This window comes from Lolium perenne, chromosome 4 (genome assembly GCF_019359855.2).
Source record: "Lolium perenne isolate Kyuss_39 chromosome 4, Kyuss_2.0, whole genome shotgun sequence".
Taxonomy (NCBI): domain Eukaryota; kingdom Viridiplantae; phylum Streptophyta; class Magnoliopsida; order Poales; family Poaceae; genus Lolium; species Lolium perenne.
This window is the reverse complement of record NC_067247.2, coordinates 343,960,256-343,976,823: the sequence shown is the minus strand read 5'-3', so window position 1 is coordinate 343,976,823 and position 16,568 is coordinate 343,960,256. Positions and strand designations below refer to the sequence as shown.

Below are 16,568 nucleotides of genomic sequence, written 5' to 3'. Positions count from 1 at the left end.
CGAAAAATGCATGTTCCAAATACAAGTACTAATAGTTTTTCAACATTTATTTGTTGGAAATGAATTATTAGAATCTTGTTCCCATTTCAATGGAAGCAAATTTTTATTTAGTTTGAAACTTCAAACAATATTGAAAACCGTAAGAAACCAAATTGCATAGACACAGGAGCTAATAGATTATTGATGTTAAAATCTGGAACTTGGATATACTTGAGTACGAGACAAATCGTACTAATCAGTTGAGATCCCCTATTATTACGGCCAGGTTTTATGGAAGGATGCAATCTGCACAACGTTTTAGGGAGACAGTTACGCGGGGCTGGTTTAAAACGTGACTAGCACAACATCGTAGGGCCATCGTGCGTTTCATCCTGTGGCCATAGGCTAGTCCGATGGGAAGCTACCCATCGGGAGCCGATTCCTACATCTCTCCTTCATCCAATGGCTGGCAGCAGAATATTTTTATCGGATCCTTTTTTTAATACCAAGTTTAGGATGTTCCTTGACTGTCCTAAGGTAGTTTTAATGAAGTAGTGTTATAATTACTCCCTATAGTGCTATTTATTCACTGACTTGTTTTGGGGAATGTTATGTAAAGTAGTTTAATGTGTACTAAGAGGTAAAATAAAGTGGCTGGACAGTTCTACGGATTATGAACCGCTCTTCTGTAGAACGTTTGTTTTACTCAATTATACTATTTGCATATCAACTGAAATTCCCTAAATAATTTGAATTGCTATCTGGAACATCTATTATACTCGGGATGTGTATGTGATGTTTTCACCTCTTAGTTCCAATGCATATCTGATGATATTGTGTTGTTGTTATATATTTTTTATATTTGTAAGCTCAATAATGTTGTGTTTGCATCTTGGTTTGTGTATACTTGCTGGTATCTAAGCATGTCATGTGTCACTACAAAAATGACATTTTACTTGGCATATGTTTGGTCCAGCCTAAAGCTTGCCCTACCAAATATTTGGCTAGACAGTATTTTGGTTGAGCTTTTGATTGCCCATGATATGGCCAACATTTGCAAGAAAGATGAAAGTAGATGTTAGTCAACTCGGTTTGCAGTATGCTGTTCTTGGCCACTTGTTCAGAGACGCCCATTTGCATCAGTAGATGATAATGGCTGTGCATTTTGTACCGGTTTAGTTCATGCTGTTGTTTGCGTTGTATCTGGATGATAATATGTGTTTCATTGTTTTGTCCCAATTTCAGTCAAGATGGGAAACAGTGGCACAGAAAGGAGAAGGTCCAAGCGGAGAAGAGGAGGCTCTAGTATTGACAGTGAGCAGTACTCTGAGCCTAATTCATCAGAGAAAAGAAGTGACAAGGAAAGGCATGATTCAAGAATGAATTACGATCGCTGCTACAAACGAACTGTCAGCTATAGGCAAACCAAGGGAACTAATGAGTACACACCAGAGCGGGATAGAAGTGGAGATGGTGGTTCTTACAGGAGCAGAGCTGATCCAAGAACCGACCACCGTTACTACACCCCAGAAAATATGTCACGTCACAGAAGCAATGGAGAAGAGGCTTCAAGCTGGATGAATGAACAATATGCTGACAGCCTAAACAGGAAAAGCAATGTCAGCTACAGCCAAAGCAAGGGAGCTCATGAGTACACACCAGAACGGGATACAAGTGGAGATGGTCGGTCTTACAGGAGCAGAGCTGATGCTAGAACCTACCACGGTTACTACTACCCAGAACCCATGTCACGTCACAGAAGCAATGGAGAAGTGGCTTCAAACAGGATTAATGAACAATATGCTGACAGCCTAAACAGGAGGGAGAACAGAGGAGGCTACAAAAGAAATTCTGAAGACCTTCTTCACAGTGGGAAATTGCATCCTAGAAGCAAAAGTTCACTGAGGACGCTCCTTGTGAAACAAGAGAATGATGCATCTCATCAAGCAAAGAGGAGCAAGCAAAGTGATAGAGAGGAGGGTAGCCCAGGATCCTTTACTGTTTCGGAAGTGGAAAGGTCTATAATGATCGAAGGAAGGGTCCTAAAAAAGAAGCTGAAGGGCCTAAAAAGGGATGAAAGTAAGCTAAAAAGAATTTATGACCTTGATCCGCAATCTATTGGCAAGATCAATTATAAAGGGCGGCAATGGTACCCTCAAGTCGAGACCGGGCCTGTACTTCGCGAGGATAGATACGTGGCCAAGAGGCACTACCATGATAATCCAAATCTTGACTACGAACAATAATCTGTAGGTAAATATTTCCTGACCATTTGTCTAAAGTGCAGAGCACTGGTTCATTCTTTGTTTGTGTCACCTGTGATCAATAATTTGGCTTCGCAATGCTGCAAAGTAACTAAAAACTTTTAAAAAATTGATCGTGTTTTGGATAGAAGCCTTGTCTGCATTACTAGAATTTATTAGTTATTAGGAGTTAACGATAAATGGATACAAATCAGCCAGAGACGTATGTTGCATATTCCTGTTTATTCCTATCATAATTATTAACATCAAGAACCCCCTACATGTGCTTTCGATCCATTTGTTTGTTTGTTTTATTGCGCAACTGTATGGAACATTCAGACCTTTTACACAGGTGAACAGACATAATACCATGCAACTTATGCAAGTCTTTTTTCTCTTGCAGAAATCTGATGATGGATTATTCATTGTTGAAGTTGTGATGTTTCAATGGAAAGCTTGTTCCCAGTCGACAAGTTTCTGAGTAGCTCTTTTACAGATGCCCTGTTTGGCCTTTTGTCGAATTTTCACTCAAATAGTTATCACACGCTTATACAGATGGAGACAGATGATAAGGATTCTAGCCAGTTTTTGTAGTTTATGAAAACTGGCTTCCCTGAACTTCAAGCCAGCTATGGGCCTCAGGTTAAAGTCTGAGTTCTAAATCTGGTGTACAGTAATAAATTGTTCAATGGATAGATAGGTGGACAAGATTGACCTGTAGAAAGGTATTGGTTGAACATGGTGAGGTGAGAGAAAAGATGGGCGACGCGGAGGGCGACGCAGGGGCGACGGCGGAGGGCGGAGCCTCTCTGCCACCGGATCCCCTTGCCCGGCGAGCCGGCCGCCACCACGCCGGCGTTCTCTACTCCCGGCCATCTCTCCCTGGCGGCGGGGTGAAGGGGCGCTTCTGGCAGCCGCTGCTCGAGGTTGACGACGACGAGGCCGTCAGCGAGAAGAGTGCGGAGGAGTCTTCTCCGCCATCTACCACCAGGCGTGCGGCGACGCTGGGTGAGTTCCTGGACGCGGCCAACGAGCTTGGGGGCTCGCTGCGCTCCAGCCACCGGCGAGCTGCGTTCGCGCCGGGAGGGCGCGGATCCAGATTCCGCCGTGACCCCCGCCCGAGGTGTCCTGAGGCGGCACCGGAGCGGCGGAGCCGGACGCGTTCCGGGGCGCTGCGCCTGGAATCGAGGACCCCTCGCCCGACGTCGGCGGACGTGGCGGCGCCGCCAGGCGGTGACCTCGTGGCGTGGCCGCCCTTGGGGCAGGGAACCCTGGCAGAGACGGCGTCTCCCCCGCTGTGGGCCGTCCCTGTCCTGGACTTGGGCCCGCGGCCTGTGGAGCCCATAGCGTCCCAACCGGCAAGGGTGCCTCTGGTGGACCAAGTCCCAGCGCCGAGTCCGGCCTTGGGCCAGGAAGCCCAGGCGGGCCGAGGCCCATCAGCGCAGCCCATCCGGTGGTGGTGGGTGCCGAAGGGATTTTCCTCGCTCGAGCTAGGGTTCCGTGCTTCGCAAGCAGACGTGCGGCGGCACAGGAAAAAGGCTCGGGTCGTTTCTCTCTCTCAACCCCCACCTCCTCTCCTCCTCTCCTTTGCGGCGACGGTGATGAGCGGACGTGGGGCGGCGCCGGCGGGCCAAGGCCACGGCCACGGAGGGCGCAACGGCAACGGCAAGCGGCCGGCCGTCGAGGACGCGCGGGCGGAAGCCAACGCACGCTCCAACCTGGACAAGGACCGCCCTCGCCGGCAGGGGAGCTCGAGCGGCGGAGGAGGCCAGCAGCAACACCAACCGCCACAGTGGTGGCTCGACCGCGAGAAGAAGCGGGAGGCCCGGCGCGCTGCGGCGCAGCAGCCGGAGAGCTCGGAGGCGGACCGCGGTAGGGGCCGTGGTTCCGCGCGTGCGGCGGGGAAACCGTCGGCGCCCCCAGCCAGGAAGCAGCAGGGAGCTGCGGGTCTGCCCGTCCCCGCAGGCGGCGGCGCGGGGGGCTCCAGCCTGGCGCAGGTGGAGTGCTTCAAGTGTGGGAGGACCGGTCATTTCCAGGCCAGCTGCACGGCGGAACCGATCTGTGTCATCGGCGGCAAGGAGGGTCACCACTCCGCCGCCTGCCCTTCCAAGGGCAAGGAACCAGAGCTCTCCATGATGTGTCATGCCATCTCCGGGGAGGGGTTCTTCTACGTCGACTTTGAGGAGGACGACGAAGAGGAGGACGACCTGTCCAACTCGGCCATCATCACCTTCCCCGGGGTGGCACTGACGGCCGCTGGTCTGGAGCAGGAGCTGCGCCATCTGGTCGAGGGCGACTGGGATTGGCAAGTCCGCGCCTTGGGAGAGCGCGAGCTCGCGGTGGTGTTCCCGTCAAAGGACACACTCACCTTCAGCGCCTGGAGCGGTAAGCTGTTCCTCACCCTCTGCGGCACGGTGGTGGACATCAGGCTTGCCGATGCGGACCCGGCGCCGGCGGAGAAGCTCCAGGAGGTCTGGGTGCGTATCTCCGGGCTGCCGAGATGCATGCGCCGTACCCGGAGGCTCATGGTGGGCATGCGCATGTTGGGCAGGCCACTCGAGGTGGATCATAGCACCCTCAAGGCTAGGGGCCCGGTGCGGCTGCGCGTGGCGTGCCGCAACCCATCCAAGTTGAATGGGGCGGTGCAGTTCTTCCACAACAGCCTCGGCTACAACGTGGGCATCCGCGTCGAGGAGCCTCGGGTGGCGGCCTCGGCGCCGCGGCCGCCGTCTCCTCCACATCAGGACGATGATGATATGGATGATGATGACGACGACGCCAACTCCCCCTCGGAGGACGAGTGGAGGGCTCTGGGGGACAAGGACAGAGCCAAGGCGGCGGAGCGCAGCAAGTCGCTGCCGGCCACCTCGCAGAGCAGGGAGCCTGCGGCGGAGGCGATCGGCGAGCCGGTGGAGCCGGTGGCGGTCATCACGGCCAGGGGTGCCAGTGAGCCGCCGGCACTGCCAGGCCAGGTGGAGATGCGGATTGACCAGTATGGGTCTAATCTGGGCAAGTCCGCCCCATGGCCGGTCCCTCTGGTGGTGTTGGAGCAGACCAGGGCGGCCGAGGGAGCTCGGAGCGAGCAGGCTCTCACCCACCCGCCTGCAGCGGTCAGGACGGACCCTCCGGTGTCCCCGCTGGTCGACTCCTCCACGCTTCTCACCACCGGGTCGGACTACGACTCCGAGGACTCGTTGGGGTCTCCGGCGACGCACAAGGAGACTGGCCTTGTGGCCGAGGCGGAGGAGGAAGGGGGCGAAGTGGACGACATGGACGACTTCGCGCGCAGGCCGGTGCTCAGGGAGGCGACGGTGCCACGGGCTCGGCGCACGAGGACTGTGACGTATGGCCCGGCGCGCAAGAGTGCCCGGCTACAGGGACCGGCGTCGGCGATCCCCATCATGCAGCGCGCCCAGGAGTTCACCGCGGCCAATAACCTCGACCCGACAGGTACGATCCCACCTCCCCCTTCCGCCTCAGAGTTCGTGGTTTTACGAGATGTTACGGATGAGCACCTGGAGACGGTAGCGCACGATGCGGGGCTGGCGTTCTCCGTTGAATCGGGGACGGCTACGGACGTTATATCATTTATCCGCGCCAAGGAGGAGGCTCAAGCGGCATTAGCGCTGGCTGCCGCCCGCCGGGCCCATAGTGAGGCCGGTGAGGCTTCCCTGTTGGGGGAAGCTCCTGCTGAGTCGAACGGGTCCGCTCAGGCAGAGACTGTCATGTTGAGTGGGGAGGCTTCTGCTGACCCATTACATGACATGGATACTGCCCCCCACGCCAATGCAAGGGGCAAGAGCAAGACTAGGTTGGCCACCCGTCGTGGACGGAGGTGTCCAGGAGCGCCATGAGAGCGGGCTTCTGGAACATACGTGGCTACCATGCGCCGGGGCGCCAGCCACAGATCCGGGATCTCTTAGCCCGAGAGCACCTTGACATTGTGGGTCTGCAGGAGACGATCAAACGCGATTTTTCGCAGGCGGACCTGAGATCGATTGACCCACAAGGGAAATTTGCTTGGCACTCTCTCCCGGCGTTGGGACACTCGGGAGGGATCCTCGTGGGGGTAAACGAGGACACGTTCGAGGCAATCGCCTGGACAGAGGGAAGATTCTTCCTCAGGGTGGATATCCTCCAATTAGCCACTAATACCACGTGGACGGTTTTCGTGGTGTATGGCCCGGCGGACCACCGCCTCTCTGACAAATTCTTGGGGGAATTGTCGGCCGCGGTCAATGCCTGCCCCTTTCCGCTGGCGGTTGGCGGCGATTTTAACCTGATCAGGGGATCAGAAGACAAATCCAATGACAACATCCATTGGCCGCGGGTGCACAAGTTCAACGAATGCATCGCTGACCTTGCACTTCGCGAGATCCACAGAGGTGGAGCCAGATATACCTGGACTAACAAACAGCTGAACCCGGTAAGGAGTGTCCTTGATAGGGTGTTGGTTTCCACGGATTGGGAGATGCTTTTTCCCCTATGCACCCTCACGGGCCTGACGATCATCGGATCGGACCATGCTCCTCTGATCCTGGACTCTGGGGAGGACGCTAGACGCCGCGCTCCGCGCTTCTACTTTGAGAAGGGCTGGCTGCAACGCGCGGACTTTGGGGATTTGGTCACGGCCAAGTGGCATAGCTTGGAGGGACTAGGGGGGCCCTTCTTCGATCCCATTGATGCCTGGCAACACGTTTCCGGAGGTCTAAGGCAATTCCTCAAGGGCTGGGGAGCCAACATTGGGAAAGCTGACCGGGACCTGAAGGAGGACATCCTCGGGAGGATTCAGGCCCTTGATACTCGTGCAGATACCACGGGTCTGGACGACGAGGGCTGGGCGCTGAGGTATCACTTGGAAGGCCAACTCACCCACTTGCTCAAGATGGAGCAGGAATATTGGAGGCAGCGAGGACGCCAGTCCTGGCTCCTCCATGGGGATGCAAATACGGCGTACTTCCACGCGATTGCCAATGGGCGCAGACGCAAATGCACCCCGTCTGGTGACTGACCAGGGGATCATCACTGAGAGCAGGGACCTGCAGGAGCACATCTATGGCTTCTACCGCAACCTTATGGGGGCGGAAGGCGAGAACATGCTGTTCTCCCTAGCACAGGACACCTGGGTGGCGGACCGACGGGTTTCGGACGCTGAGAACGAGGACCTTATGCTATCCTTCTCAGGGGAGGAGGTGGACGGGGTGCTTAAGAGCATGAAGGTTGACACGGCCCCCGGCCCGGACGGGTTCCCTGTCATTTTCTTCAAGAGATTTTGGGCATTGGTCAAGCCCTACATCTTGGCCATCCTTAACGGCTTTGCGCTGGGGCGCGTGGATATTGCGAGACTTAACTTTGGGGTGCTTACGCTCATCCCCAAGGTTCAGGGGGCGGAGGATATTCGCCATTTCCGCCCAATTGCGCTGATCAACGTTATCTTTAAATTTGTAGCTAAGGCGTTCGCGATTAGGCTTTCCCCTATAGCTAACAGAGCCATTGGTAGAACTCAGACAGCCTTCATAAAGGGGAGACACATCCATGAGGGGATCATTTCCCTTCAGGAGATCATCCATGAGACGAAATCCAAGAGACTTAGGGGAGTCTTCTTGAAACTTGACTTCGAGAAAGCCTACGATAGAGTCAATTGGTCATTTCTCCGGGAGGTGCTCCTCCGGAAGGGGTTTAACCCAGGATGGGTCCACCGGGTGCTCAGTTTGGTCTCGGGGGGCCAAACAGCGATCACCATCAACGGTGAGGTAGGCAACTACTTCAGGAATGGGCGGGGCATGCGTCAAGGGGACCCGCTATCCCCACTCCTCTTCGATTTCGTGGCCGAGGCCCTCGCCGCGATTTTGGACAGAGCTCTTGCGGCGGGACACATTGAGGGTGTTATCCCACACATTATACCGGGAGGGGTATCACATTTACAGTATGCGGATGACACGATCATCATGATTCAGCCGGAGGACCTGGCTATCGCAAACTTGAAGTTCCTCCTCCTCTGTTTTGAGAACATGTCGGGGCTCCGCATTAACTTCCATAAGAGTGAGGTCATGGTCATGGGGACATCGGACCTGGAGAAGCGGAGGATTGCCAACATGCTTAACTGCAAGCAAGGGTCCTTCCCCTTCACATACCTTGGCCTTCCTATCTCCGACCATGCCATTACGGCCGCGGATTGGGGTCCGCTAACAGCAAAGGTTGCTAAAAGGGCAGACCCGTGGACGGGCAAATTCATGTCCTCGGCGGCACGTCTCATTCTGGTGAACGCCTGCCTGTCTAGCTTGCCCTTACACGCCATGGGGGTGTGCATGCTTGGGGACGGCATCCATGACGTCCTTCGCAAACATCGCGCGAAATTCTTTTGGGAAGCTAATGGCCCAAAGAAGAAATATCATTGGGTCAGGTGGGACGCGGTGTGTATGCCCAAGTCCATGGGGGGACTGGGCATTATGGATACCAAACTCATGAACGTTTGCCTCATGGCAAAATGGGTTTGGAAAATCATGAGTGGCGCCCAGGGCTTGTGGGTGGATATCATTCGCGGCAAATACCTGAACGGTAGAGATATCTGGGTAGACTCGCACCCAAGAGGATCACAATTCTGGAACACGCTACAGAAGATCAAGCGAGTGCTCTGTTTGGGGACAAAGCATCAGGTGGTGAGTGGGACGTCGACCCGGTTCTGGCACGATTGGTGGTTAGGACCGAGACCATTTCGGGACAGATTCCCAGCCCTTTTCGCCATTACGGCAGACCCAGAGGCCTCGGTGGCGCAAGCCGCGGCCACCGGGTTTTGGGACATACCCCTGCGCAGGGAACTTGGCAGGCTTGAGCACAGGGAGCTCATGGACATCAGGAGGGAGCTCCAGACGGTGGGTCTGAGGGCCGGGCAGGATGCGATCCGGTGGGCTCTCGAACCATCTGGAGAGTTCTCCGTGCGCTCCCTTTACCTCAGGTGATGCCAAGGCACGCCACGGAAACACTACGGAGTGCTTTGGAGGATCGCTGTCCCTCTCAAGATCAGGATCTTCCTCTGGCAGCTTGTGCGTAAACGCCTTCCCTCCAACGACAATATTCGTAGGAGGAGGGGGCCATCTTCGGGGAGATGTGCCCTTTGTGGAGAGATGGAGGACACGAACCACATCTTCTTCACTTGCGTCCTTGCCAAATTCTTGTGGAGTGCGGTGAGGGAATTACTGCATTGTACTTGGAACCCCACGTGTTTGGCGGACGTCTATCGGCTGCTCCAACCGTGCAGAGGCCAAACTAAACGGGTCTACTAGATTAGCTGTGCGGCGTTGTGCTGGACCCTGTGGAACATTAGAAACAAATTTTCCATCGAGGGGCGTTTCCCTAGTCAGCCTGCTGATTGCATATACAAAATGTCTCTTTATCTACAGGTGTGGAAGCAAGTGGCTAGGAGACAGGACCGTGAGGCGGTGGAGCTGACCATTGACAGACTGCGCGAGCTCCACACTTCCTCCAGGATGCAGACATAGCATTCTTAGCTGTCATTATCTTATCGCGTTATCTGGATTATGTTCATGTATGTGTATGTGTGTTCTCCATATGTTGGGGCATATGGATGTGCTGGAACGTGAACCATGTTATCTTTCGCATTACCGGTGTGAGTTGTATCTTGAACCTTCGGTTGTATGGTGTGGCTTCATTAATTTAAAGCCGGGCTCTGCTCGAGCCTTCAGTCTAAAAAAGATTGACCTGTAATCTGCAATGTAAATGCTCGCCTGCATGTGTAAATCTCTCTTTACTGGAAGCACTAGTGTCCATTTTCAAAATCTGCTAGGTGAAAAGTGTAGTTGATACATGTTAAACTGTACTATGAAGCATGTCAACTCGTTTCTTTATGTCCTTTAGATGAGTGGTCAGGACAACAAAAGGTGGCGGTAATAATGTGGAGTTCTCTCTCTTTTTGACAGGTTAAATTTTAGTACTCCCTTCGTACCGGTTTATTAGGCTAGCTAACACGTTCTTCGAAGAAATTTTTTGATCATTAATTTGGTTAACAAAATATGAGATATACGCCACAAAAGTTATACCATTGGAATCCAATCGTATAATTTTTGTGGTATATATCTAATATTTTATTGACCAAACTAATAGTTAAAGTTTTTTTAAAGTACGTATTAGCCTAATAGACTGGCACGGAGGGAGTAATAAATCTATTAAAGTGCAATGATGTCACTTATGATTAGCCTTCTGAGAAAAAAAATAATTTTCTCTAGTAACAATTCTTGAATAATGGTAGGACTAGGAGGGCGTGACAGAAAAAAAAGGGTGAGTATTGTATATTGAGAACACTTACTTTAATCTGTGTAGTTTGATTTTTAATTCTACCTAAAAGTGGAAATTTTGGTTATACTAAACTTGTGAGGAAATTGTTTCTTCTTTTGTTGTAAATCTTAGATTTTTTTTTTTGAAGAAATCTAATCTCATTAATTTGGAAATAAGATGGTGAGACCATTTCATACTTATATTTTGCGTGAAATTTAAGGGAAGTAGGATTGTTTTTTTAGAGCAGCTTTCATTCTGGCAAGCGGATCCACACAGTATTGCATGTGATAACCACCATCGCAAGAAAAACTACTAAACCAGAAAAAAAAAACCCAAACCTTGCGACACTAGGTACATACACACATGTAGACAGCAGCAGAATATCAGAATACACAGCATGTAATATGAAAAGGCCATCATTTTCAAGTGAGCACAGAACCTGCCTGCAACCAGGTCTGGTCATCAACGGTGAACATATCGAAATTCCAATATTCACAGAAGACAGACATGCGTACAACGTAATGTTAACACAGTGCAACTTTAGAGATGATAAAAAAGAAATTATACTTCATTTTCATTGATAATAAGCAGCAGAACTACTGTAAGATAGTCCATCAAAATCTTGTAACCAGGTGATACAACCTCATTTTTTCTTTATCCTCACCTGCGAGGCTGGAACACAGCGGGCGCAAACATCAACTTGTCATGGTTGAATCTGACCTAGGGTGCGCTGCTGTTGGAAATGGTAAGGTGAGCATCAGTTCTTATAAAAACTAAGGCTGCAAGCAGTAAGAGGCGATGGTTACAGACAATTAGAACTGGACGGGCAGTTCAACCATCAGGAGGAGTTGACTCCAAAGCAAGAATACAGCAAGTTTCACACGGATATGTTTTATTTAATATACAGAAACAACGCAAGCACATAACCAAGTTCCAACACCATCAGAATTCAGAATGAAAAAAGAAAGAGCACAATTCGATGTTTGAAAGTGAAAACCACTACGTACTCCCTCTGTTCCTTCTTATAAGGTGCATTAGTTTTTAGGAAAGTCAAAGTACGCTAACTTTGACCAAGTTTGTAGAAACAACTCTCAACCTCTACAATACTGGTGAAAGTTAACGTAATATTTGATTTTTCAAAAAACTAATAGACCTTATAAGGACAAATGGACAGAGTAGTACAAGTTATATGCAGAACACTGTAGGATCCAGTGTTGGCGCAACCCTGTCCCGAGCAACCTTGTATGCCATGGATGCACGACCCCGATGGCCAGTGATCCGCAGCTCCCCATTCTTGTCATACTTGAGACGAAAGGTGCACATCTTCATCACGCGGTGGCGTGGATAGGCAAACCACTCATCATGCTTCTGTGCACAGCACTGAACCAGGCAATACGTGCTGCATCCCATATACAGGAGGGTGGCCCCCCGATGCCTCATCGACTTGTGATCAAACACCTTATCCTTGCCAACTTTCCAAGCAGGCATGGTGTCACAATTCGCTCGGGATGGAACATCACATGAGCAGACATAACCAGTTCCATCTCTGCAAAGCCCAATCCACGCTTCCAGCTCGCTGTCGTAGTGGGCCTGCCCTTTGAATGGCAGCATCCACTCACCATGGTACCGGAACTTGAGGCTCTCTGTATTGAAGGAGTATGTGCTCTGCTGTAGGTCATCTAAAAGCCGTGAATTGTTACCCGGTTTCCACCCCTTGGCCGATACAAAAAGAGTGTACCCGTCCGGGTGCAATGCATAGCCAGTGACGTAAGCAGGCTCAAAAGGCAGTTCAGTTTTGATAGTATACCAGGACCAAGGCTCCTTGCTGTCAGGTGGCGGCTGGGAGCCGAGCAACTCAAATGACCGGTAAACCATAACGAAGAGCATGTCACCAACTGATGCATAGAAGGGTCTGAGAAATGACCTATGGCTCTGCGGTAACGGGCACACTGTCAGCCCCATAGTCTTGGTGTCGAAGCCAGTGATAGCAGGGCTGCCTTCGCTGGGACGAACAGCCAGGATCTTAGTTCCATGGGTGGCAAACGACATTGAGACTGGATGTTGTGCCTCCATGCGGGCGAGCGGGGTCGTGTCTAGGTAGTCATCAGAATCAGTGCTGAAGTCGTCCTCGCCCACCCTGTAGATGCTGTAGCCCCTTTCCCAGTCGTCCAGCAACACATACAGATGCTTCTGCTGCCGCTTAGACGGCCGCTTGGACGGGCGAACCGAGCAGCTACCCAACGAGCACGACCGCTTTGGCATAGCTCTGAAAATCACCGGATCCCCTTCTCTGCGCGCCTTGTACAGAAAAAGAAAACATGTTACTCAACAAAGTATTTTCCTCTCTATATAGTCGGAGCAATAACGTATCCGGCTATGACAGGAATCCAATTCGATTTGTAATCGGGGTCCGAAACGCATAACTATTTTGGGGAGAGGGAGAGAGAGATTTACTGGAGAGGTTTCGATCTGGAGTTTGGAGCCAAACTTGCAAAAGTCAATACCCCATGCGGTGGCTTATATAGCCCAGATCGAATTAGACTCGGCCTGCCCGTAGAGGAGGGAGAGCAGGAGGATAAGGGCGGTGCAGGTGACACACGCGCACTAAAAGACTCACCAGGAAGACTCCTCCCGCACGACCCCAACCCTAACCCCCACCGCACCCCCTCCTCCCGCCGCCGCCGCCGGTGGCGCCGCCGGGCAAAGCCCAGGTGGCGTGGCGGCGGCGGGGGGTCTTCCTCTGCTGCGCCGGGAAGCGCTCGGCCTAGTCTTCGCGTGGTGTTCTGGGACGGCGTCGAGATGGTGGAGGCGACGTCGCGTCGGAATAAGGATGCTGGAGCTCGATCCCCATCTCGGCAAGGCCACTTGTGGCGGCGCCGGCGAGCTGCTGGCCTGGTTCTCTCTCAGATCCGCGGATCGGGGGAGGGTGGATTCCCCGGGCACGGTCGAATTTCGACCCTGCCGTGGAGTTTGCGGAGTCTGTTCTGGAGTCGGAGGAGTGCTGATGTTGTTGCCTTCTCCTCGGCCGGCCGTGGTGGCGAGGGAGAGGAAGGAGATGGCACCACTGCCTTCCTTTTTAGGGTTTGTGTTCTTCTGGTGGCTTGCGGCTGTCACGTTTTGCAGCTTCTTCCGGCCGGCCTTTGTGGCGAGGGGAGGAGGCGGTCCGACGTGGCGACGCCAAAATCGGCCAGATGGTCGGGAGAAAGACCCTTCTTCCTCCTTGTCGGTATGATTTGTTGCTGCTGTTCTTCTTCTTCCTCGGCGCTGATGCTGGAGGGAGTTCCTGGTTTGCCCGGGCGGATGGCCCGGCCGCGGTGCTGGACCGGTCGGTTGACTCGAGTTCCCTTCCTTACGGAAGGGACACTTTTCGCGGTACTCAAGCCAAAGATGGCGACGGCTGCTGCAGGCGTGTTGGATTGGTGTCCATGCCTTCTCGGCGCTGGTGTCAAGGAAGGAGGAAGAAGCGTGGTGGCAATTGCACCATGGTCGAAGATGATGACCTGCTTGCGCTTGGTTGTAGTTCTGCTGCAGGGGTCTTCTTTCAAGTTTATGGGATGATGACATAGGGCTCCGGAGATCTTCATGGGTTATGGTGGTCTTAGGGTGTTCTAGGTGTTCTTGGTCCTTTGTGTTTGTGTTTCTCTGTGCTTGTAAGGGTCAACAACTTTGTATCTTTTCGTGATATGAATGCATTGAAATTCTCAAAAAAAAAAAGGGCGGTGCAGGTGCAGGGCACCGGACCGGCGAGATCCGAGCTAGTCGGCGGAAAATCTTAGAGGTGGCTAGGGTTAATACCATACGGTTGGAACTTGAAAGAAGTCCACATACCCCCCAAGGTTTCAGGGTTGGAACGGAGAACCCCCCATGTATGAAGTGGATCACTTAACCCCCTCAGGTTTCCTAAACCGGTTAAATTACCCCCTCAGCCCTTTGATGGCTGTTTCAAGGTGATCTGGATAGTGGTTTTACTTTTCATTGAAATTTACATCTCAAATCAAACTGCTGGGCAGGTAAGGACACTTATTCTGCTTATTTGCTCTCACGTTTAAATGAAGCAGCTGTCCCAACCTCATTCACTTTTAGATCATTTGTCCCATTATAAGTTCGAATATGCTTATTTACTATCCGACCTAATTTCAATTGGCTGGACTTAAAGTACTGCACCTTATTTTGGCTCTACTATATACTCTTTATGTGCCTATGAAGTAGATTTGAGGCACATACACGTTTTGTATTTAAGTTAAGGCACCAAGTTAATTCCTAGATATGTGTTCAGTTCACGTATTATTTCTATTTCTTTTAAAGAAGACAAGAGGCTTTCCACTTGTGATTTTCCTTTTGTCATCTCCATCCATGGATCGATTGAATCTGAACTCAGATAGAATTTGTTTTAAAGAAATGGAGAACTCTTAGTAATTATGTCTTGTTCCGTTAACATGTTCTCTAGGGTACATAGTTATGGCCACGGTTGGCTGCTAAAGGCAGCGATAAGTTGCTTAATGAAGCTAATTTACTGTACCTGTAATCTTGGTATGCAATTATGTGGGAAATTGCTTATCGTAATTCCATACCTAATTGTTGCTTTTCTTGAGCAATTATAAGCTTGCATTGCTCCCTTTCCAGAAAATGTGTGGTGTTGAAGAAAGAAAAGAACTTTCCTTATGGACTCAAGGATTTTCCCCCTCTCGGCTGCATCAAATGCTGGCTTGCTAGGTTTTGTTCTTCCTCTTGGTAGTATCATGTATCCATTGAAAATGACAATGATAATTAACCAATCATAGCAATAAACAGTATATTTATTTTCAAAATTTCAACGCCCATATTTTACACCTTAATATTTAGAAAAATTACTACCATTATATTCAAAATATGACGGGCGCAGCAACACGCGCTGTCATGGTCTAGTATCCTGGTATTCTTCATCAGGGCGGCTCTATTGTTGAGGTGTCTGAAGATGGTAGGTTCATCCTTGATTTAGTGCTGGCTGTGATCTAAAAAAAAGTTTGTTGTGTCTCCGTCGGGAGCAGACCGTCGCAGCTGCTTGCTTCAACTTGAATTTTCCTCTAGATCCGGTTCGAAGGTATACACGCAGCCTCGATGTTTACCCCTGCCAGTTAGTTCTTCGTTGTACGCATGATTTGATTGGGGCGAACCCAAGAGTGCGTCAATCAGGCTCGAATTCGGCACTCCGTGCTGCCGAAACAACCGATGCAGAATACCTCGTCTCCTTGCAAGGACCACGCCGATATGCTGGTTTGTACGCTCTGGTGCAGGATGATGCACACGTCCGCTGCTTCGTCTGCCCTCGCGCCTGAAGTCTGTTCTTGAATTTTAGTTGAAAGGCGTGGAGCGCGGATCAATGCGCCATGATCGTGGCCGAGAGCAGAGCTCCACCGACGCTCCAGCCCAGCAACACTGCACCACCAGCTACCTCTACACAGCCGTCGTCTTCTGCTACACCGGCGACACCGGAGGAGGTGCCTTCTACGCCAGTGGATGATCACGCCCTTTAATTTCCGCAGCTATGTAATGCCAGCTGACATGCGGCCTTTTTCTAGTTCACTGGACATTGATTTGCGGCGATTTGCAACGACGTAATCGTCGAGACTATTCGATCTTTCTGTATGCCCTTTTTCTAGTTCACTAGACATTGATTTGCGGCAATTTGCATTTCTAGTTCACTAGACATTGATTTGCGGCGATTTGCAACGACGTGATCGTCGAGACTATTCGATCTTTCTGTATGCCCTTTTTCTAGTTCACTAGACATTTATTTGTGGTGATTTGTCGAGACTATTCGATCTTTCTGTATGTCCTTTTTCTAGTTCACTAGACATTGATTTGCGGCGATTTGCAGCAACGTGATCGTCCAGACTATTCGATCTTTCTGTATGCACCAAAATTATGTGATTGGTGATCTATTTGAATTATGTTCAAATTATTTGGGGATTTATTACAAGGTGAAGATGGGCGCAAGTTTCATGAGGCGATCTTTTTTTTTTGTATAAACTGTACGAAGGCAAAGCTAAAATTAAATACTACTAGCAAGTTAAC

The 16,568-nt window shown here is 51.1% G+C and overlaps 1 protein-coding gene across 1 annotated transcript; it reads right to left on the bottom strand.

Moving 5' to 3' along the window:
• Positions 1–11,389: 11,389 nt before the first annotated feature.
• Positions 11,390–13,155, bottom strand: LOC127297111 (uncharacterized). Its single transcript, XM_051327373.1, has 2 exons — positions 12,969–13,155; positions 11,390–12,812 (listed from the first exon to the last, which is right to left on the bottom strand). The coding sequence occupies exon 2, from the start codon at positions 12,774–12,776 to the stop codon at positions 11,700–11,702; it is 1,077 nt and encodes a 358-aa protein (XP_051183333.1). The 5' UTR covers positions 12,777–12,812; positions 12,969–13,155; the 3' UTR covers positions 11,390–11,699.
• Between the last annotated feature and the right edge of the window lie 3,413 nt (positions 13,156–16,568).